Raw genomic sequence first — 25,317 nt, 5'->3', positions numbered from 1 at the left:
CCAGCTCAGAAACAGATGCGTGCGTTCGTACGCAAAAACCGGATGGAGAAATGCGCATGGAAAAAGACAGATGGAAAGATAAAAGCAAGGTGGAAAGATAAAAGATAATGGATAGATAATAGAGGGATGGCAAACAAGAACATGGCTGGATGGTTCGACCAGTTATATAATGGGAAACTAATAAAATATTGATGGATAAATTGCTGAACTGAATGAATAAGTGGATAAGTAATGAGAAAAATAAATGAATGGATGACGATGGATTAATTAGAAAAACATTTAATGACAGCTAAATTGATCGAGTGAACGCATTTGACAACATATGCTCGAATTAACAAAAACAACTAGCATTCATCTATTTGTTCATTCAATCCTTCATTCCTCCACAACTCTTTCTCGTTCACAGAAACCGTCATTCATTCATTCATTCATTCATTCATTCATTCATTCATTCATTCGATACACTCGTTCATTCACTCCAAACGACACTCACTCATTCACAACTCGGCACTCGAAAGATTTATCAGCGCAACGCTACTTAACGTCGAAAATGACGCAAGCAATGACGTCATTAAAATTTACGGCTTCGTTATTTTTAAATTTTAATTGCTGCGGTCCTCTTCTAGCAAGTCTTAATCCCACTTCAAATGGCACTCTACCACCGGATTTAATTTGCAACTGTCCGTTCACTCCTTATTCAGTATCTTTACTATTTTTCATTTACTTTCAGAAAATTTCTAAAATGTTCCAGTTAATATTATAATAATAAATATAATAATTACTAACATAATAATTATACTGATTATTATTTTTATTAATTCATTCTTGTCATCATCCTCATCAAAGAATTTATTAAACTCGATACAAATGGACAACTCAATATGGTGAGCTTTATGGTTTCGAACTACACCGCACGTACAAACATGGATATAATTATACATTATTATATACATATGCACACACACAAATTATAATTTAGATGTATCGATAGAAATATTTTAACATCAGTAGAACATTTTGCTTCATGTGGAATTAGACGGCCTACCAAGATTACAAATGTTATAAATCTTACTAATATATTACGTCCGCATAGCCGTCAATCACCCACTATACTACCATATCTTGATTTAGAAACCTTCAAAATTGAATATTTTAATCACATAAAATTAATAACGATAAATATACGATACGCGCGTTTGGATTTGTAATAATTATTAAAAAAATTATACACATAACGAATTAGATCATTTCGTATTGCTAAACTAAGACGACACGTAGAATTCTCGCGGACCCACTCTGCTGATGTAAATGATAGTATGATCTATATGACCTGGGATCTGTCATTTACAAAGATAAATTAACAACCAAACCTTCAAATTTATTCTTTTGTCGAAAAATTACATAAATTTAATTTCGGATGATTTCTGATAAAAATTAACAAAACTTTAATGCACTGTAATTATTAAAAAAATTATAAATAAAAAAATATTTATTATCCGTATACTGTAATGTGTAATAATATATATATATTATATATATATATATATACTTACATACACTGTCTATAAATAAATCTATACAAATTAGGCAATATTGGAGGTAAACCTTCGGGTAGACTGAGCATAGAACGTAGCAAATAATAATAAGCAGTCCATAACTTTTCATGTATTAAAAATATATACCAATTGAATCTAAATTTACTCACCGTCTTAAGCCAAAAAGATACAGAGCGAACGATGGCTGTGAGGATGGTAAAAAGTTTGTCTTCATGAGGTGGACACGCAACTGCTTTTGTTTGAAAACAAGCTGGAAAACTGTTATGGAAACTCTAGTATGACGGAGAACTTATATATATATATATATATATATATATATATATATATATATATATATATATATATATATATATATATATATATACGCAAACACACAAATAAATATGTATACAGATAGATATACAAAAGATTGAAGTAAAAAACGAAAAAATAGTTTGAAAAATCTCAAAACTGAATTAAAGAAAAATAATTATTATTTTAAAATGAAGAGGTTAATGAAGGTTGGTAAACGACGTTATAAGCGATCTTAACCGTATTGAAACAAAATAATATGGTGAGAATATCATGCAAGTTCTTCAATTTGGAAACCGTTGTCGTCTTTGTTGAAATAATTTTTAATTGAAATAAATGGCAAAGAAATGCTGAAAACAAAATATAATTAACTTCAAAATCACTTGTTTCCAGAAATTTGTATCACTTCACTTATTATATATAAAAATAATACGGTGGCTCACAACACAATAAGACGTAGGTATGTACATGTGCACGTACAACAGGATAGATGATTACAAACAAGACACAATTACAAATATTACAATTTGATGTTTTTCGACTGACAGGATGACGACAACACAACAGCACGTCAGGCGAAACAAAGATCAAATTTTTTAATTTTTAATGAAATAAACGTTAAAATTGCGATGAATAGAAACTCTAATTAGAAGATGTTGTTAGACTCATTAGTCATATAACACTCTATTCTATAATTACTGCCATAATTGTTGTCCCAAAATGTCTGATTGGCCGTAGTGTACATTATTGAGAATTCCAAACTGTTACCCAATCTGAAATAGTCTGGTATGATAATCGTGTATGCAAATTTGTCGGTCGCTTTGTCATCTGAGCTAGATTCATATCGAGCTGGTATGTCATCGTTTGTTAACCAGCTGTTAAGGGTGTATCTAATACTCACTGATTTATGGAAAGCTACATTCATGACTCGAATTTTACCATAAACTAAACCTCTGTTGTCGTCAACAAAACAATTTTCCAGCAGGACCTTTCTTTCTTGAACTCTTTTGAAGAAGTCAGGACAGTTTTCAGGCGACGAGAAGCAGATGCAGAGTCGTCTGGTCTGTTGCTGACTGTTGAGAAGGACAATTGGATCGCTTTTGAGATTCAAGTCCCTCATCGCATAATCGGGGACAATAGGTGGCTGATCCAAATCGATGACGTGTCGAATGGATGCCAGGTCGAGACCGAGAGCATCTGCAAACCTCACTGCCTTTTTCTTAGTCGGTGTTGTTGGGGGTGTTTTGTTTGACTTCAATGAAATACACTTCCTCAGTGACTTCTCTTTTAAGAAATCAAACTCACTGTCTTGTGAAAAATTGTTTGATTGTGGAGAATACGGTTGAAAGTGGTTGGCACAGGCTAGTCGATTTTCAGCTTTTTCATCTTCTGAAATTCCCAGAATCAAACTCAGGCGCAGGTTCCCAGGCTCAAATTTCATCAAATGATCACCAGGATAATTTATGTCGTCATATTCGTAACCCCCCATGCTACTAATGCTGGATCTGTTCGTTTTTATTGACTCGTTGTCACTCATGGATAACGAAAACTTGGCATAGTGGAAAGCACTGTCACTGTTGTCTGTGAAGCTGTCACATTTCTGTAAGTGTTTCAAGATAGGATCTAAATCAGTGCTGTTAATTTGCGATATTGGTGGTTCAACTTTCTCCGAAGAATCTCCCATAGCTGACGAAGTGATGGGTGGTCGATCTCATGAATTCATTGGGGTTGTTCACCTAAAAAGACTGCAGTACTATAAAAAATTAAAATCAAATATCAAATTTTATTTTGAAATAATTTTATAAAACCGTTTATACATTAACAATAGTGAAGCATTTACCTACAAAGAGAAAAGTATCATGATGGGTACTCACCTGCCCAACTGCCTAATCGAGCAATCAGCTGATCAGCCGTGTTGTCCTTTAACTCAACCTTCGTACTCATACATTTATTCGAAAGAATAACATTAGTGAGAGTGCACCGGCACAACATCGCTGACCTAAATTAAGGTCACAATTTGACTCAATGTTGATGAAAAAAAACCTTCAAATATACTTTTTGGCAAATAATTACATAAATTTAAAAATATTATTAAAGCAATATTGTTTTTCAGCTAGAATAAATTAAAATTAACAGTTATAGATTAAATTTGTTTAATAATTTAAATTCACTTTTAAAATGTTTTCGTAATTAAAAAACTTTCCTTTGACACGCGACGTATGTTTAAAAAACAGTCGCGTTCAGTAACAAATGCCGAACAACTGAATTATTTTTATATTTAAATTTTATTTATTTGTATTTATTTGAAAAAAATTATTATTTAAAAAATGTTGCCGATCCACGCTGACGACAAACCGTACAAGCCCGGCTTCCGGATCAAGGAACGTATCTCCGGCTGGATCAGGTTTGAAAAATAAAAAAACACAAAATTACTAAACATAGAAATAAATGGAATAGTTTTTTTCAATTAAAATGCTAAATTTAAATCTTTCTAAAATTATGGGATTGGTTCTTGCAACAACTCATTAGTTGTACTCTTTTGGTCTTTTATCTTTTTATAATTTTATTTTATAATATCTTCTTTAATAATTAAAATATTAAAAATTATATTCATTATTATAATATTACATATTATTATTCACTACAAATATAGCAATTTTTTCTGTTTCAATTCATAATGACTTCACCCGTCCAGGTTAATCTTCTCAGATGCTGGTTCAAGAAATTTATTTCTTTTCCTACTGCTCAACTTGAGTATGGCTTTTGTGGAACTTATGTATGGAATCTGGACCAACAGGTTGTTAGCTAATATTTAATTTGGAAATATTGGAAAATATTATTTTCTATTTATATTATACTATTTATAGCATTCTTAGTGTAGCAAAAGGGTGGTAATCTTAATTTTTAAAACATTTAAAAATCAGTTTAGGATTAATATCAGACTCATTCCACATGTTCTTCGACTGTACAGCACTCCTGGCTGGTCTGGCCGCCTCGTTGATCGCTAGGTGGCGACCAAACAGCAAATATCCTTACGGGTGAGAATAAAGAATTTTCAACTTTATATATTATCTTCATTTGTAGTAATTATTTTGAGTATTTTTCATTTAAATTTATTATTTTTTCATTAAAAGGTATGTAAGAGCTGAGATAATAGCAGGATTTGTGAATGGACTTTTCCTGCTCTTCATTGCGTTCTTCATATTCTCAGAGGCCGTAGAGGTTGTTAATAATTTCATAATAAAGCCGAAAAGTAGTTAACATTCATTTTAAATATGTTTGTTTGAATTTAATTTTAATCAGTCTACAATTGTTATAATCTTTTGATGGTGACCATCAACTAGGATTTATAGCATCAATCAATCCCGAGGTAGGACATTATAAAATGCAGAGGACGTTTTAAATATGTTGCATAGCAGCTTTCAAGTACTAATAAATATTTGAGAGGAGTTATTTTCAGTACAATGTGTGAAGAGCAGCCAGAAAATTTTAGCAAAAATAACCAACTAAACATCGATGAGCAACTCACTGATTGACAACAAATTTATTTACTAACAATCAGTCAGCAACAACCAATCAATCAGCAACAACAACCAATCGATCAACAACAAACCCCACAACCAACCAACCATCCAACCAATCACACAACCAACTAACCATCCAACAGCGCATGTTTGAACCGCCTGAAATCCACCACGAACGACTTTTCCTAATCTCAGTACTCGGCTTCTTAGTCAACTTGATTGGCATTTTTGCATTCCAACATGGCGGCTCCCACCACGGCCACTCACACGGAGGCGGGGGGCACGGACATTCTCACGGGGGTCACGGCCACTCACATGGGGGTGGTGGAGGTCATGGACATTCTCACGGAGGTCATGGTCACTCACATGGAGGTCATGGTCACTCTCATGATAGTAACAGTCATGGACATTCACATGAAAAGCATGGACATTCTCATGAGAGTTTGTTCAAGTTTTTTTTTCCCATTTCACTTTGTGGTTTGATTTTGGCTGGTTATATAATTTCATCATTAATTTTTAATTAATAAATATTGTTCATTATACAACATTTTCAAATATTTTATAATATTATTTAATTTTATTCATCATAATCATTAAATGTTGGCTGGCTAGTAAGCAGTCTGTCTGTTCATGGTGGTGTGCAATTAAAGGAGAAATATATATATTTATAGACACACACACACACACGCGCGCGCGCACTCACATCATATGTGTATAGATATTTATTAATATTTGTAGTGCACATGTTTTGAATTTGTGATTAAGATGATTTCCATTTCATAATGATTAAATTTGAGTTAGTGTGATAATGATGATGATGATGATGTTGACGATGACGATGATGATGACTTGTTTGTTAAGTAAATGAATTTTTCAACAGTTTTGTCTATTTATTTATTTATACAACTCTGAATAAATATCTTCATATTTATACCACATGTACTACCCTACCCAATGCAATACAATCGCGTATACCTGTGTTGTACAGGCTTAATTACATACAAACATTTGTACACATATATGTTTATGTGCTTGATTAAACATACCCATATATATATATATATATATATATATATATATATATATATATATATATATATACGCTTTTAATTGCATATTTAATAATATACACGTGTATATATACATATATTACAGGCACATACACACACGCGCGCGCACATATACACACACACACATATATATATATATATATATATATATATATATATATATATATATATATATATATATATATATATATATATATATATATGTGTATATGTTTATATAATTTAAGACATTGATTTTTCAAGTTTAATGGTAACAGATGTTACTATTATTTTTCGTTATTACTGTTGTGGTGACTGCATTTGTTATCATTCATTGTTGTTGTTGTTACTATTATTATTGTTGTTGTTGTTGTCGTTATTGTTGTAATTATTATTATTATTGTTTTTGTTGTTGTAAATATTGTTCTTATTGTTGTGGCAGTTATTGTTGTTGTTGATTTTTGAATAAAGTATTCAACGAATTTGTTTTAAGACGGGCATTAAATGTTTTTCATTGATTTATATGTGTATATATTTAATAATATGATTTATATATTCAATCTCGATATTGAATAGTTAACAACGGCAATAACAAGAAAGCAACAACAACAATAACAATAGTATAATAATAACAGTAATAATAATAATAATAAAATTATGGTAATTATTATTATTATTATTTTATTACAGGTGATGTGGCTTGCAGCAGTGATGAACACTCGCATGCCAAATTCGAAACAGGACAGAATAAAATATTTCAAGGTTCGTTCGGATCCCAGAATTTATTATTATTAATTATGTTTCGTTATCTTTCACTAAACTTTTTACTATAATTATTATTGTTATTATTATTATTAGTAGTAGTAATAGCAGTAGTACTAGTAATAGTAGTAGTTTTACTAGCAGCAGAAGTGATAATAGTAGTCATACATCTTTTTTGGAATTTCCCATTCCATTTCCTTGGAAATCCTGTCGCAATTTTTTGCAATTCGTTTTTCTAAGTTCTAATGCCATTTAATATATCCATTATCCCATTTTATACCACAACGCGTGAAAATATGATGAATCCATGGATAAATATCATGGTTGATATATCCATGGATGAAACTGATGGGTTTAAGTTCTCTAAGATTATACAAATCTCCAGCTTCATCATTTCCACCATCTTCATCATCATAATCATCAATATCATCATCATCTCCATCATCATATTTAAAGAGTATATATATATATATATCATTGTGGTTTTTTTTTCTTAAATATTGTGAATTTTATAAAAAGTAAAAACTTAGTAGTTATTTGTATAGTCAGATCAAATGCTGATATAAAATTAATGTATATTAGTGTCATTAAATTGCATACCAAATTATAATTAGTGGTTGTTGGTCTTTATGAGCGTTACCTGGCAGACGTCAATAACTTTAATCTCCAGGTGTCTTCCTGCACATCCTGGCTGATACGCTTGGTAGTGTGGGCGTCATCATTTCATCCATCCTCATCCATTTTTTCGGATGGATGATTGCTGATCCCATCTGCTCCATGTTCATTGCTGTCCTTATCGGCCTCAGGTATGTCTGTCTGTCTCAAGGGCGGGTCCAGGAAGTTTGACTGGGGGGGGGGCGAAAATTTTTAAATAAATATTTTGTAATGTTGAATATATCCATTTTTGATTATAAATTTTAGAATGTAAATTAATTGAATAATATAATGTTTTATGTTTACTTTGATTTATTTATAATTTTTATTACAAATGATCAAAGGAAAATTATGAACGCACCCACGCGGCAAAATACACTTGAAAATTTTTTGAACGCTTCTTCCGTCTGATTTTCATTTTAAAAATTCAAATTTGAGTTGCGCTAGTAATAATACTGTATAAGTATCATAATTCATAATCATATTTTCAGTTTTTTTTAGAAGATTAATTTAAATATATATGGATCGTTTTGTGAAGCGAATTAAAAGGGCACATCCACCAGGTTAGATCACCATACGATATGAATTTGTTCACTAGTAGCATAGAAATTGTTAAATAAGTGTTCAGAGTTAAGTTAAATTTAGTTTATTTTTTTAGAACTACATGAAGGCGATAGTTCCGATAATCATAATGAAAAAGTGATTGTTAAAAATGATGAATCATTTGAGCAAGTAGCTTTGCACGATAATGACGAAGATAACAAGATAAAGAATAATGAAAAAGTCTATCAACAAATGGATTTTGTACATAATAATGATATTGGACTGTATGTGGGCAGCAGTAATAAAACAATTAATGATGATATAAAATTTGAACTTCTACAAAATCCATGGAAACCAAAATTTGGCTACAAATTTCCGTATTCAAATCATATTAAAAATGGTAAAAATGAAAAACGGTACATTTTGAAAAGTCACTTGGAAACATTTAATGCATGGTTGACATACTCGCATGTGGAACAAGGTTTATTTTGCAGGTATTGTGCTCTAATGCCTGACACCGGCGGTATTAGTCATCAAACGCCATTGCAAAAATTAGTAAAAAAACCACTTACATCATTTGCAAAATTATTAGGCAAAAGGTGATCTCAGCTGTCATGAACAATACAGGTATCACAAAGAGTCAGTTCAGAGGGGCAATGATTTTGTCAAATCATACCAAAATCCATCATTTGAAGTTGTTAATCAACTCTATTCCGCAAGATATCAGCAAATGAAGGAAAACAGAGAAAGATTGAAGCCCATAATTAAATCTATTATTTTTTTGGGAAAACAAAATATTCCTCTACGAGGACATCGAGATGACGGAAAACTTAATATAAGTACTAATGATGCAGGCGATGCTGATAATGATGATGATGAAGATGATGAAAATTTGGACAATGACATGCTTAATGAAGGGGTATATGGTACCGGTCCAGTTAGAAATGAGGGTAATTTCAGAGAACTACTTCAGTTTAGGGTCGATGCTGGAGACCATGTTCTTGAAGAACATTTAAAATCATCTAAATCAAATGCGACATACATAAGCAAAACGATTCAAAATGAAATCATAACCACAATTGGCGATATTATTACAGATACTATTGTACAGAGAGTTAAAGCAGCCAAATTTTATTCAGTTTTATTTGATGAAACAACTGACATATATGGTATTGAGCAATTGTCTTTGAGCTTACGATATGTTTACAACGGCCAGGTTAGGGAAGATTTTGTTGCATTTGTGGATTCTCTAGAGGATGCATACAAAGATATAGAATCGGAACCAAAGTTAACCGGAAAAATGTTAGCCGGCTCAGTGTTACGTTTACTAAAAGCGCTAACTTTATATCCGCAGCATTGTGTTGGTTGTGGAACAGATGGATGTTCTGTCATGACATCTCAGTCATGTGGTACAGCTGCAGAAATATCAAAAAAAGCTACATCATGTATTCATTGTGTTTGTACTAACCATGGACTGAACTTGAGTTTATCTAAAACATCCGATGTACAAGCCATAAGAAATGCAATGGGCACTATTAAGCAAACGGCTTCCTTTTTTCGCGCATCGGCCAAAAGAAAATTAGTGCAAAGAATAATGTTTAAAAATGAAAGTCAAAATTTGAGACAAAATGTCATGCCTTTATGTGAGACACGTTGGGTTAAATGCCATGATTCGATTATCAGTTTTAGACAGTCCCTGCAATATGTTCTAGCTTCTTTAGAAAATATTGCTAATTGGCATGACAGAGAAACATCATCCAAAGCAAAGACGTTGTTATCGGCTTTAACTGATTCTGAATTTTTGATAGCTTTGTACTCAATTGCCGATCCATTAATTCTAACTAAGCCACTAAGCAAAGTTTTACAAACAGAAAATTTAGATTTGGTCGAGGCAGCTCAACATGCTAATAGAGTCATAGATAATCTTCAATCTAGAAGAGAAAATGTTGAGCAAATATTTCATGATATCGTTACGAGAGTTTCTAAAGTTGCAGAGGAACTGAATATTGAATTAAAAATGCCAAGATGTATAGAAAGACAAGTAAATCGTGCAAATATTAAAAGTAACTCATTAGAAGAATATTTCAGGATTGCTATATTTATTCCCATGCTAGATAGTATGATAACAGACATGGAATCAAAATTTGGAACAATCCAAATAGCTATAATGGGTTTGAGTCGTTTGATACCTTCAGTTTTTCTCCGAATAAGTGGTAATGCAGAACAGAATAAAACATGGTTTTTAATTGACCAAGCTGTTACGAAATATAAAAGTTTAATAACAAATTTGACCTCGTATGATGACAACACGGCCATTGAATTTGTACGCAATGAAGAAATGCTCTGGACGCAGTACTGGGTAAAGATGAATTCACAGCCCAAAACGGCCATTGAAGCTTTCGCATTGTGCAATTCCAATCTCTATCCGACAATTCACAGCCTGTTGTCAATATTGTGCACCATGCCTGTTTCAGTAGCAACGGCAGAACGTTCATTTTCTACCCTGAGGCGGTTAAAAACGTGGATGCGCTCCAAAATGAATGAGGAAAGACTAACGGGATTAGCTTTAATGAACATTCATCGCGATATTGAATTAGATATTGAAGACATTATAACAAGGTTTGGCCGAAAAAAATGTAGAAAAATAACATTTGTCTTGTAAATATTTCATGTATATAACAGAACAATGTTTTGAAGAATGTTTTTCAATTTAAAAAAAATCAAGAAGTTGAAGTGTTTGGCTTTTTGTTATTTATTTCATAAAATATCAAACCTCAGTTCAAAGTCGGGGGGGCGATCGCCGCCACCGCCCCCCCTCTGGATCCGCCATTGGTCTGTCTGTTGTTGGTTTGTCTGTCTGTCTGGTTGTCTGTATGTCTGCTGTCCGCTTGCTGTCTTTCAAAATTGTTTGTCCTCATTTTTTGTCCGTTATCTTTATCATATAATCACAGTTTTCGTCATCCATTCATCATCGTCACCATCTTCATCAGCGTCATACCCTTAATTGGCGAATCAATGGCGGTGCTGATGCAGAGGCAGCCTAAAGAGTTGGACGATCTTCTGCCTGGATGTTTCCATAGGGTTTGTTTTGCGCATGTTGTGTGTGTGTGTGTGCCTTCGTGTGTGTGTGTGTCATTATCGTCAGCATATCATCATCTCCAGCTTCATCATTTCCACCATCTTCATCATCATAATCATCAATATCATCATTATCTCCATCATCATCATCACCACCACCAGGTGAGTCAACTCGAGGGGGTGTACAGCGTGCAAGAGCCTCATTTCTGGACGCTCTGTAGCGACGTCTACATAGGAGCCGTCAAGCTGGAGGTGGCCCAAGGGGCTGACAACAAGTACATCCTCAGTCAGACACACAACATCTTTGCTGCCGTTAGTATTGATGATGATGCTGTTGTGGTGATGATGGTGATGATGTTTTGTTGGTGGTGATGATGATTGTGTTGGTGATGGTGATGATACTTTGTTAAGGATGGTCCTAGTGATGATGTTGTTGTTGTTGGTGATATCACTAAATAATGCTGTTGGTGGTGATGATAATAATGATGTTTTGTTGGTGGTGATGATGATGATTGTGTTGTTGGTGGTGATGATGATGATTGTGTTGGCAATGATGGTGATGATTTTTTGTTTGGGATGGTCCTAGTGATGATGACGTTGTTGTTGGTGATATCGCTAAATGATAATTACTTTTATATTGCGTTTGAAATGAATTTGTAATAAATATTTATATAAATAACTATTATTATTATTATTATTAATTATTATACTGATAATATTAATTAATTAATAATAATAATTATTATTATTACTATTATATTATTATTGCTAATAATAATAATTATTATTATTATTTACATAATTAAATTTCGCCACTACAGGCCGGAGTTAAACAGCTATACGTACAGATCGATCACACATCCATCTGATGAAAGATAATAACTTAATAATTAATTATGGTTTGAATATGCATGAGAGCACGAGTGAAAACACTGCAGTACAGTACATTAACATAAATTACAGGCCTACCATCGTATTATTCATACATTATGTTAATTTTCGTGGCTAATCTTTATAACTTGATAACGATAATACAAATAATTGTTGTTGTTTTTTGATTGCGAGAGGATGACCTTTAACCTTTGTTATTTGTATCTGTTAACTGTATGTAATTGTTGTCCATTTATTTGTAGAGGTTTTCAGCTGGTCAACTGACTGCTATGGGGAGACTTACTACAATGTAATTATTTGTATTTTATTATCACTGATAATATTGTTAATTATTGTTGTTGTTATTGTTGTTGTTATTGTTGTTTTTGTAGCTAGGATGAATAAATTCATTTTCAAATTACTGCAAACGTGATGTTAATAGTGACAATGGTGATAACGATGGATGATAAGAATGATAATAATGACGATGACGATTTTGTACGTAAGTAACAGTATTTTCAACTAATATGCTGGCTGTATTTGTAGTTTTATCATCATTTTTTGTTATTGTTGTTATTATTTGTTATTATTAATATTATTATTTGTTGTTATTAAACACAGCCATTTGGTTTTTTCTGGGCTATGTAACACCGCCGTGTTATTGAACTTACCTAATTTGCATCTAGTTGCTATAACGGTTTTTTTTATTGTTAGTAGTAGTGCTAGAAGTAACGGTAGTAGCAGAAGCAGTAGTAGTGGTAATAGTAGTAGTGGTAATAGTAATAGTAGTAGCAGTGGTAATAGTAGTAGTGGTAATAGTAGTAGTATCAGACGCAGTAGTAGTAGTTGTAGTAGTAGTAGTGGTGGTAATCAGGGTGTCCGGATGAAAAATATGAAATATGAAAAAAAACTCTGTTCCTTTAAAAAAATTCCGACTCCGGGTTCTTCTTACTCCCAGAAAGATTTTTCAACTTTTGCATCATAATTTTACTTTGATTTAATTACTAAATGAAAAAATACACTTTAAATCAGTCATGTGATGGTTTTTCATTGTAAAATTACTTTACATTATACTTCAAAACATACTGAAAGAAGATTTATATGGGGTTTCATTCAAGTTATCAGCATTTATTTTCAGTATTAAAGATGATTATGTGTCGCTGGGTGTATTTATCTTCTAAAAAACACGATCTTAAGAAAACATTCTGTGGTAATGGTAGTAGTAGCAGTAGTGGTAGTAGTAGTAGGAGACAGCTGTAGTAGTAGTAGTAACTTCATTTTTATTGATCATCAGCTGCGTTTCAGTATATTTTCGTTGGATTGTAACATGTTGTTATGCCGACATTGATATTTTTTACATAATTCATAATGGCTTTGCCTATATATATATATATATATATATATATATATATATATATATATATATATATATATATATATATGAAATAAATGAAGTTTATATAGCTGTACATATAAATGTATGTGATTTATGAGGTTTATTTATTTTCAATATTTTTATTTTTGGTATAATTCATTTTCAAATTGGTGTTAGTCATTTGATTTGTATAGTTTGCTTGTGTATGGGTGCTTGTGTGCGTGCGTGCGTGCGTGTGTGTGTGTGGGTGTGTTTGTGTGTGTGATTGTTTGTGTATATAACGTTCCCGCTATTCATGACTTGATTATTCATTCGTTTCTTCTATTTGTATAATGTTTCATCATTTTATTCATTCATTCGTTTCTTCATTCATTTATTTAATTTCTATCTTATCCATCTTTCTCTTTTTCCTAGCTCAATCTGTACCAAATTACTTAACGATTCATTCATTCATTCACTTGAATAAATGATTGATTGATTGATTGATTGGTTGGTTGGTTGGTTGGTTGGTTGGTTGGTTGGTTGGTTGGTTGGTTGGTTGGTTGGTTGGTTGGTTGGTTGGTTGGTTGGTTGGTTGGTTGATTGGTTGAATAAAGGAATGAATTTATCGGATATTCATTCATTCATCTATTCATTCATTTCATTCATCTATCTATTCATTCATTCATTGGTCAGTTGATTGACTGACTGAGTCGTTCACAAAATGATTTGTCATTGCTTGATTAGTTGGCAATTTCATTACACTGAAATTTTCATAGTTTGTATTTTTTCTGTTTAATTAGCTTAAATTCGTAAATTTCAATATACGCATTTATATTTTGCTTGTTCGTAGGTACTTAGTGTGTGTGTGTGTGTGTGTGTGTGTGTGTGTGTGTGTGTGTGTGTGTGTGTGTGTGTGTGTGTGTGTGTGTGTGTGTGTAGGTGTACGTTCATGTTATTTCTATACGAACGTATGTGTAGATGATTCAGTTCGACTCCTTCATCTTCACTCTGTACAAATACTCTTAAGAATCATTCGCATTTTCTTCACTGTTGATTTATTGCTAATTGTTATTATTATTATTATTTCTATTATTTTTGTTGTTGTTATTGTTATTGTTACTGCTGTCGTCATATTCAATATCTCACTGTCGTTTTCACGCATCCATCTGTCCACCCATTTGTTCACCCATTTTTCCGTTCATTCATTCATTTATTTATTCATTCATTCATCCATCCATTCACCCATTCCTTGATCATCAAATTATTTTGATTCTCCATATAAGATCCAACCGACGTTCAAGGCACGGTTGGAGACAAATTGTTCATATTCCATTCAAAAATATTTCACCAATGAAACAACTGGCAAACGTAGAATGGATAGGTAGGATGGATTGTCGTCGTATCGTAAAGATGAAACCGTTAAAAAGTGAATTTTAATAAAATCTTAAAAAAATTGAATTTTGAGTGGGAGTTATTTTTTAAAAATTAATCGCATTCATGTGATGATTGTTCCCTTTTTTGTAACGACCATCACAGAATTTTTGTTGACTCGGGACTGTTCCGTGATCTATAACCTCATGTATAACCCTGTGTTTCTTTTTTCTCTCTCATTTTCCCTCTCTTTCTCTCTACTTTTATAGTTCACCTGCCAAGTTTATGACGAGTTTTCAAGACAGAAACAGTCATTCAAAACAATAAAAGGTTGATTCACTGTGAAGGAATGACAAGTCAATCACACTAGGAATTTATCAGGCGTGTTTTCGTCGTAGGTTCAGCTGACATAAAACAGTGGTGGAGTTGATGTACAGGGCGAAGAACTTCCAAGGACGAAGTCAGTAAAGGAAAAGGGGATTTTATGTGAAAATATTTTGTAGTGGCTCGGTGATGAAATGGCGTCTGATGTGATGATGCAAGGAGATCCTGGCCTATCACGTGCGAGGTATGTTATATGTGATGAACTCACTCTGGGCGGCCAGCAGTTTGGATGGGGAACCGTATAATTTTAAAACATCGTATCTTCTATAGAGGGCGATAAAAATGAATAATTGTCGTGAAAGTAGAAATAATTGCACATGAAAGTTTTGTTGAACAAGAATTTTTGGCCAAGCTGAATCTTTTCAGATTTAGATGTTGAACTCCTCAAACTGTTCATTTTGTCATTTCCAGCTTTCTTTCGGCAAACAGGCAATCGTTTTGTATTTGAACGAAGGTAAGGTTTCCGAATTTCGAGTGGCCGTCAACACGAACAGACAGAAACTGCGGTTGTCACCATGGATATATATGATAATCCATGGTGACAACCGGAGAAAATGTGTGCACGTGGTAGACAGCAATACACTTTCATATATGTAGAAAACTTGATGACAAACTTGAAAACAAGTTAGGCGAGAATGAAAACCAGGAAGATTTCAATTATGAAAATAGTTTTCAAACCAAATTGTATGTTGCATGTACGATTGCACCACTGAAATACATGGGCATAGTGGGTGTAATGTGTAATACAAGGCAGCATGTTTCGTCATATCTTAGTTACAAACACCCGCGTCGCTTAAACCAAGAGAGCCAAAGCAGTGAAGACGTACGGACTAAGGATTGTTGAATGTCTCAAACACTTAAAATTGAATCGTAGTCAGGCCTTCTCGGTCTGACGATGAAAAAATGTAACCGGAGCGAGAGTTTAATTACATTTCACTTTATAATAATAACAATAAAAATGACAATAATAATAACAATAATAATAATGAAAATAATAATGACAATAATGATAATAATAGTAAAAATAATAATAAAAGAATTTATTTGAATGGAATTCATGTAGGGCGTCATTTAGTCACATCACAAATTAATGTGCGCCTCATTCATCAAAGAATGACTTATTTATTATTCTTATTCATTATTATTATTATTTATTATTATTATCATTTATTATTCATCAAAAAACTGCACCTATTATATTATTATTCATCTAGAATCATGATCTGAATATAAATGATTAGGTGAGAATAGTCAATGCATATTTGGCAGTACAAAACTTTGTAAAACAACTATTGTAGCTATTTATCGTGGTGATTATTTTTATTATTATTGTTGTTGTTATTATTATTGTTATTATTATTATTATTATTATTATTACCATTTGTAGTAATACTTTAGGACAGAATTGCAGTTATTAAAACAATATTGATTTTTATAAATGTTACTTAATGTAATTACTAAGGATGCACCAGATTTAAGTTTTCCAAGTCCGGATTCAGCCGGATTTGAAAAAAAGCCGGATTTTGGCTGGGGCCGAACTACGGTGCATCCCTAGTAATTACAAAGACGTGTGTGTGTGCTTGTGTGCGCGTGCCTTTGTGAGTGTAGTGAGTGTAAGTGTGTGGTGTGTGTGGTGTGTGTGTGTGTGTGTGTGTGTGTGTGGTGTGTGTGCCCCCAAAAAGATTTGATATTAGCCACGATACCAGCAAATCAGCCAAGTCCTACTCTTGGCCTGTAGGTGGCGAGGGTGGGTAATGGTGGGTAACAGAAGTGGGCGACAGATAAATAACCAGCACCTTAAAACTAGTGTTCTGTTGGTTTCGGGACGAGGTTGTCCATCAGTTTTTTAAGCAATCCATCTAGGAGAAAGGAAAACTTTGAATTCAAACTATAGTACCCTCAGTTGTGCTATAAAGACGGTTACCCTACACTACAGTTTTGCTCAAACTGATGCGTCTACAGTTCTTTGTTCATGTATGTATGTATGTGTGTATGTGTGAGTATGTATGTGTGTGTATGTATGTATGAGTATGTATATATGTATTTGTGCAGGCTCAGAAATGCTCATTTAACTGCGCTAGCATTTGTGTTAGGAGTATCACAGTCAGTTGACTTAGCTAAACAATAATTTTTTATATTCAAAAAGGTTGTATATATATTATATTATGTTATATATGTTATATATATATATATATATATTATATATATATTTGTGTGTGTGCGTGTGTGTATGTGTGTGCATGTGTGTGCGTGCGTGTGAATATTACTGTTCAAGTTCAATAGCACGAACGTAACGACACAACTGAATGGATTAAAATATGAGCAGCAGGATTTTACGTATAAATATAATATATAATATAATATAACAATATAATATATACATCCTATACCTGTAAATAAGTATGTACGCTTTCACGCTTATACGTGTGTGTGTGTGTGTGTGTGTATGTGTGTGTGTGTGTTTTTTTGTGTTATGTTTATATACAAAATATATTATACAGTAGGACTGTAGAGTATAATTTATTTCATGAAAAATGTACAATTATACGATCAACATACTACATGTACATTAAATGCTTATAAGCATGAATAAAACTATATAAATGTTTGTATGTAAAGTTTAGAGCAATATAATAAGGCAAACACAGTACTTAAATGAGAAATTCCTCGCGTGAAACTTCTTACTTGCGTGTCAGTCATCCGAACAGTGACAACGAACTAGAGACGACACAACATAGTAGAGAGTATGGAAACTCGTTTGGCAGGTTTTTCTAGAATTTTCAATCGGTTTGTTGATTGCCTGATTGACCGGCTCTAAACGGATGGTTGAATGTTGCTACTGTCATGGAAACCAGACATCTTCACAGGTTGGTTGTTTTATTTATTTGAAAGCTTAATTTTTTGTATTATTTAGGAGCTGTGTTTTTGTGCAAGTTCATCTCTAGTGTGCAAATAATTTGATCGGTTCAATAAGTTTGTCTGTTTTTTAGAGATATATCGTTTGATCAGCTTGTTCGTATTGTACTGCGTATTATTCAGGGTATTGTTGATTGTCTGTTAAATACACCGTGTGAGAATTTATGTTTTATTTAGAAACATTAGCCTAATATTTCTAACATTAAGTTTGTTATTCTAACACAAAGTTTCACAAAAAATTTTTCTTGTGTGTTAAGGTGATTTTTAAATATGCATCAATATTTCTGACATAACTGTTGTAATAATTATTAAAAAATTAGGAGCATTTTATATGTAGCAATATTAATTTTTAATTAACTTCTTCTCCGTCAATCAAACACATCCAACCATTCATTCGTTTAATCACTCATTCTTCCATTCACCCATCTATCCATTTTTCCAATCACTCACCCAAAACAGTCCAGAAGACGATGCAGTCTTCCTCGGCGACAAGTGCGACGCCACCAGCACATCTCCACTTCTTTCCGACATCAACATGGCCGCCGGAATCAAACAAAATCCGGAAACGGAAATGCCTCAAGATATCGACGCCTTCTTCAAACACCCATTGGTTGCAGCAGCAAACCAATCAGAGAATCCGGAAGCAATAGCCTTGTTGCATGAATATCATTCGCTCTACGACCTTGAAGGGTCACCGACGAGGTCAGACTCATGTTTGAATGGGCGGAAGAGGGTCGCAGGGTGTCCACAATGGAGTTTTTCATTTTTGAAAAATTGTAGAAATTTTGTTTGTTATGCGGTACATCATATTTAAACAGGCAGATAAGTGAACAAGCTTTTGAATCGATGATATCAATTTTTGTTCAAGTGACGGACATTTTGACTATTATTTCTCTATGTTTTATGTTTAGCATTTGGATTCTCCAGTCAAACGAAGTTTAAGCAGCAGGTGTATATTAAAATGTGTTCAATACAACGAGCAATGTTGAACTCGAAGAAATATTTTTCGCATTAAATTCTTCAATTCCGGATGCATATAAGCACTCAGCATCATTGCATCAACTGATTTAATACAGCATTATATACATAGACAGAAAACTGAAGTTTAAACAATATGCAACTCAGGCATTGTAGGCAATTCGATCAGAAGATTTTGAACAAAAGAATGAATGAATGAATAAATAAATAAATTTAGAAATATATATATATATATATATATATATAAAAATTTTGAGTTTAGACTATCATAAATACAATTATTTATAAAGATCACTGAGTTTTCGGCATTATTCCACTTGTAGTTGTAAACTCAACCACAAGTTGAATAATTTTATATATGTATATATATGTATATATATTCATAAATTTATATCTGTTTCTGTTTATGTATGTTTGTTTGTGTGTGTGTATTTGCATGCACGTATGTGTGTGTATGTGTATGTGCATGCTTATATTTATGTGTTTGTTAGTCTGTATGGGTGCCATTAAAAATATTAAATTCAGGCATTATTATTAACATTAAAATTTGATACACACACTTACGCACACGCACACACGCACACACACGCACAAACACACACAGACATTTTTTACGAATGTTCAATTCCAGTAGATAATATTATACGCAGCTGTCTACACTTAATAAAATGTAGTCAAACAAGCCATAAATAATTACAGGTTATTCGAGATGGATGGGGTTGCAAATACCTCCAGTGGCGACTCAAACATTTTCTCACTTCCCCCAAACCACCATCACCACTCCCATAATCACCATCAACTCACATCATCGTCGTCATCATTGTCTCACAGACGTCACAGTTATCATCGTTATGGTCATCACGGTGGTGATGTTGATGATGAGGATGATGATGATGATGATGATGCGTTTGTAACTAATAATGATGTGACGTTCGGTGGTGGGGGTGGTGGTTGTCTCGACGGTGGGGGGGAGTCGGATGGCAGCCCTTTGCAGGAGAAAGTTCTGGTTGGTGATGATGATGTTTTTCATCATGATGATGATGAGGATGTTCCTGATGATGATGATGCTATGATGATGATGATGCTTTGATTAGGATGATGATGCCCAACGAAAAACAGAAAAGCAAACAAGAAAACAAACTTGAAACTAGCACACACACGGACCCACACTTACACACACACACACTCACACACACAACCACACACACACAACCACACAAACACCCTACTAAACACTCACTCAAACACACTCACATATGTTGCATATATGTGTATGTATATGTATGTATGTGTGTGTGTGGTGTGTGTGTGTGTGTGTGTGTATATAAATATTACACACACTTAAAATGACACTTATGCACAAACACACACATACACACACATACACACACACACACACACACACACACACACAGACGATTGACCTATCAGAAGGCGACCGAATGTATGCATGCTACAACAACGACCTCATTATCAATAGCAGCAACAACATTAACAACAGCAACCAGAACTATCTCGGCAATAATAATAATAATGATAACAACAACAACAACAACAACATCAACAACAACAACATCAACAACATCAACAACAGCATGTTATATGATGTTGAGTCATGTTTCAATAGCTACTACAACAATGTGGTAGACTTCTTGAATCCCAACTTTGCGCTGCTGCAATCGTCGACGTCACCAACTACAACAGCCACACCAACTTTTATGAACATCTCATCATCAATGACGTCATTGATGACATCATCAACGACATCATCAACAACAGCAACAGCATTATCGACAACATCTGATGTTGATGTTTTGTCGCTCGTCAACACATTAGCACTGCAGTCAAATGTCTCTGATGTAGTTGGCTCGAAATGCGAAAACAACAGTGTTGAGTTTGCTGACGACAACAACAACATCAACAACAACATCATCAACAACAACAACATCCATTTCAATAACATTATTTCAAATCCACCCGATATAACAAACTGTCCAGTGGCAAATTTGTACCAAAGTAATTACCCAACAAACTATGACGTCACTGCGACAAATGTTGTCAACAATAACAAAGCGCATCAATCGAAATTCGACAACAATTTATTTTCGCAACACCAACAGCAACAGCAACAATTTTTTCAGCAACTCTCACAACAGATACATCCTATCAGACAACATCAACAATTAAATATAGCAGCAGGTATAAACAACAACAACATAAACAACAACAACATTAACAGCAACAACAACAACGATTTTATGGCGTTTAATTATTTGAAATCTTTAAACAACAACGTTGACAGCTCAAATATTTATAATAATATTAACAACAACAACAACAACATTAATAATAATAATGATAATGCCAACAATATCAATAACAAAAGTATCACAGGTGCCATAAATCAGTACATGAATGACATTTTGATCAGAATTATGCAGAACAATTCGTCAGGCACTAACAACAAGTCAATGCATCGTAGCACCAACAACGTTAAAAATAACATCGGCATTAACAATGACATTAACACAAACGGTACCATCAACGTCAGCAGCAACAACAGCGACAATAATGACGTCACCAACATTAATGACATTAACATTGACAACAACGGCTTTAACAACAGCATTAACATTAGCGATAACAACACTCGCAACATCAACAGCAATAACACCACCACCAACAACAACAACAATGTAGTAAACAACATCAACAACATCAACAACAATAACAACGACCTCATCAGCAACGATGATGACGTCATCAACGATAATACAGTCGTCAACAACAGCAAAACCAAAAATCAAGAAATAGCGGCTATTGATATGTCTTTTGCTAAGAGCAAAATAAAGAGCAACTACAACAACAATAACAACAACAGCAACAAAAATAATAATAACAATAATGTAAATAATAATAATAATAACGTTAACAACAATAATATCGAAACCAATATCAACAACAACAACAGCAGCAAAAACAGAATTAACATCAAGTCTCATTTGTCAAGTTTTCTTTCTGCTAATTCAACAAATTTATCAATCACTAAAAACGACATCAACAACAACAACAATAATAATAATAATAATAACATCAGTAATAATGATTTTATTCTTAGTAACAACATTAACAACAACAACAACGTAAATATTCGTAATAATTTCAACAATATCAGCAACAACAACCTCATATCAAACAAATTTTTCAACAATTTTGCAATTAACAACCTCCAACACTTTAACAGTTATAACAACATTAACGTTAACAACATCAGCAGCAACAACAACAACATCAACAACAACAAAAACATCAACAATAATAACATCAACAACAAATTCAGTCAATTTCTGAATAACAGTTCTAATAAAATCGAACCAAAAATCATTGCTGATAACATCAATTATTTTCAACATTTTGCAAAACGTATTGAGAGCAAACACTTCAAAGGCATTAACAACAGCAATAATAACATTGACAGCAACAAAAATGTTGATAGGATTAGCAACAACAACATCAACAACTTCATTGCCAACAATCCAATTTTGAATCAATCAAGCTCCAATTTAATGAACGATCCCAAGAATAACTTTATTGTTAATCCAATGACATTCAATTTAAACAACAACAACAACAACAATGATAGCAACAACATCAACTTCACTACAACAACAACTGTTACTTCTGTCAATTCGTCATTTTTAGACAACAACAACAACATCGATATAAGCAACAACAAGCACAACATTGATTTAAGCAGCAGCAACAGCAACGACATCTATATAAACAACAACACCAACAACATCGATATAAACAACAACAAAATAACAAGAAAGAAATTTAAAAAAGAAATTGACGCCTTTGATGACAGCAGCAGTCTTCTCATAAACACGAACGCTACGATTCCGACTACCACCAACAACATCGCCAACAACAACATCGCCAACAACAACATCGCCAACAACAACATCGGCAACAACAACAGCCAACTCAGCAACAACATTTACAGCCACACCATCAACGTCAACAATGGCAACAATAGCAGCGATGAAATAAAAAACCTGCAGAACGTGACCGGCCTCCCGTTCCCACTTCCGGCAGTACCACCTGGCTTCCGGTTGGTCATTACACATCTTCCATTAGCCGACAACAACCGCCCGGATTCGAAACACATTACTCAACTCATCATCGACAACCCGGTTTCTCAGGCGCTCACTACTTCAACTTCCAAATCGCTCGACCAATCGCCATCTTTGTTTACGTTCCAGTTTAATCAACAGCAACAACTACAACAACTACCACTACTGCCACAACAACAACAACTGCCGCAACATCAAGTCCAAAAAAAACAACAATTACTACAACAACAACTTCTTCAGCAACAACATCGACAACAAAATCACTCGCCTCTCTCACGCTTCCATCTCCAGAAGCCACGAACCATCCAACAGGACCTGCAGAATTTGGCTCAGCAGTCGTTGGCCTTCACAGAAAGCTTGAAATCTCTCAACATCGCCAACAAACTCTCTTCACATCAACAAATGTTGCTGAAGCAAAAAATGTTGAAGCAGCAACAACAACAATTATTTCAACAAATAATTGGGAAAAAGCAACAAAATGCAACAGAATTGATGTCAGAAAAAACGTCATTGATTTTAAAACAGCATGATTCCTCTTCCGAACGTAACAGAAATAATGAATGTTGTTTAAACTTGTTGAACAACAACAACATAAACAACAACAACATGAACAACAACAACAACATGAACAACATCATCAACAACGTTTTTGGAAACAGCAACAGTAGCAGTAGCCACAACGACGACGGCGAAGTAGCTACAAACAACAGCGCCATCAAAAACAAAATAGTTGAAAATTTTGCGGCTTCAGAACTGTTTGAAAAATTTAAGTTAAAAAATCTTCAATTTAATATTGGCAACAATTTTAACAGCAATACAAGCAACATAAACAACAACAACAACAAAAATGTTTTCAACATCGACAACAACATCATCAACAGCAACAACAACAGCCTTCAAAATACATTGGATTTCCAAAAAATTATGAATTTTATCAACGCCAACAACATCAACCTAAATAACATTAAATGCAACAACAAAAAAAAAAACAACAATAATAATAGTAATGACAACAACAACAACACTAACGAAAATTTCATTGAACCAAATTTCAACAACGACAACCACATTCAGAATTGTAACACGGCTAGTGTTAATTTCCAATCCACAACTCCTCTGACTGCATCATCATTATCAAAACAGACTCAACCATTACTATCAGGGCCATCATCATCATCATCATCATCATCATCATCATTATCATTATCATCATCATCATCATTGTTATTTTCAAAAGCTTTGAATAACCCTTTATTGTCATCTTTGATGATTCCCTCAGTTTCTTCATCATCATTGACATCTTCATCACCAACATTATCGCCATCATTACCACCACCATCACCATCATTGTTATCATCATCGTCGTTTCTGTCATCATCGTCATCATCATCGTCGTCACACTCGCCCAAACGTCCTACAACATTAAAATTATTATCAACAACAAAACCAATGTCGTCGCTATCATCATCATCATCATCATCACCATCATCATCGGCATCATCATTACCATCATCATCATCATCATCATCATCATCATCATCATCATCGGCATCATCATTACCATCATCATCATCATCATCATCATCATCATCGGCATCATCGACAATAGTTGCAGCAGCTTTGTCAGCGTTATTACATCCATCATTATATAACAACCCTTTAACACCATCGTCATCATCATTATCATCATCATCATCATCATTATCATCATCATCATCAACAACATCTTTTTCATCATTATCATCGTCGACAACGTCATCGTTTTTCTCGTCTTTATTTCCAGTACCTACTTTATCAAATTTTTCATCATCATCATCATTACCATCAACAACGTCATCATCACTTTTA

General features: G+C 33.5%; 2 protein-coding genes across 2 annotated transcripts; one reads left to right on the top strand and one right to left on the bottom strand.

Moving 5' to 3' along the window:
* Nucleotides 1–1,365: 1,365 nt before the first annotated feature.
* On the bottom strand, nucleotides 1,366–3,807 carry HELRODRAFT_93668 (hypothetical protein). The gene is made up of 2 exons (XM_009011589.1): nucleotides 3,722–3,807; nucleotides 1,366–3,590 (listed from the first exon to the last, which is right to left on the bottom strand). Exon 2 carries the CDS (start codon nucleotides 3,529–3,531, stop codon nucleotides 2,494–2,496), a length of 1,038 nt encoding a protein of 345 aa, XP_009009837.1. The 5' UTR covers nucleotides 3,532–3,590; nucleotides 3,722–3,807; the 3' UTR covers nucleotides 1,366–2,493.
* Nucleotides 3,808–4,174: 367 nt separating this feature from the next.
* On the top strand, nucleotides 4,175–12,326 carry HELRODRAFT_62861 (hypothetical protein; the record flags this gene model as incomplete). Its single annotated transcript, XM_009011588.1, has 9 exons — nucleotides 4,175–4,251; nucleotides 4,543–4,644; nucleotides 4,772–4,885; nucleotides 4,982–5,069; nucleotides 5,515–5,770; nucleotides 7,853–7,988; nucleotides 11,370–11,460; nucleotides 11,620–11,769; nucleotides 12,279–12,326. The coding sequence occupies 9 exons, from the start codon at nucleotides 4,175–4,177 to the stop codon at nucleotides 12,324–12,326; spliced, it is 1,062 nt and encodes a 353-aa protein (XP_009009836.1).
* Nucleotides 12,327–25,317: the final 12,991 nt, after the last annotated feature.

This window comes from Helobdella robusta, assembly GCF_000326865.2.
Source record: "Helobdella robusta unplaced genomic scaffold HELROscaffold_1, whole genome shotgun sequence".
Taxonomy (NCBI): domain Eukaryota; kingdom Metazoa; phylum Annelida; class Clitellata; order Rhynchobdellida; family Glossiphoniidae; genus Helobdella; species Helobdella robusta.
Note: the sequence above shows the minus strand (reverse complement) of the source record. Positions and strands in the feature narration are given on the sequence as shown.

Bases quoted from the DNA above. Each gene is read 5' to 3' on its own strand.
- HELRODRAFT_93668 (XM_009011589.1), bottom strand. From the start codon at position 3,531: ATGGGAGATTCTTCGGAGAAAGTTGAACCACCAATATCGCAAATTAAC.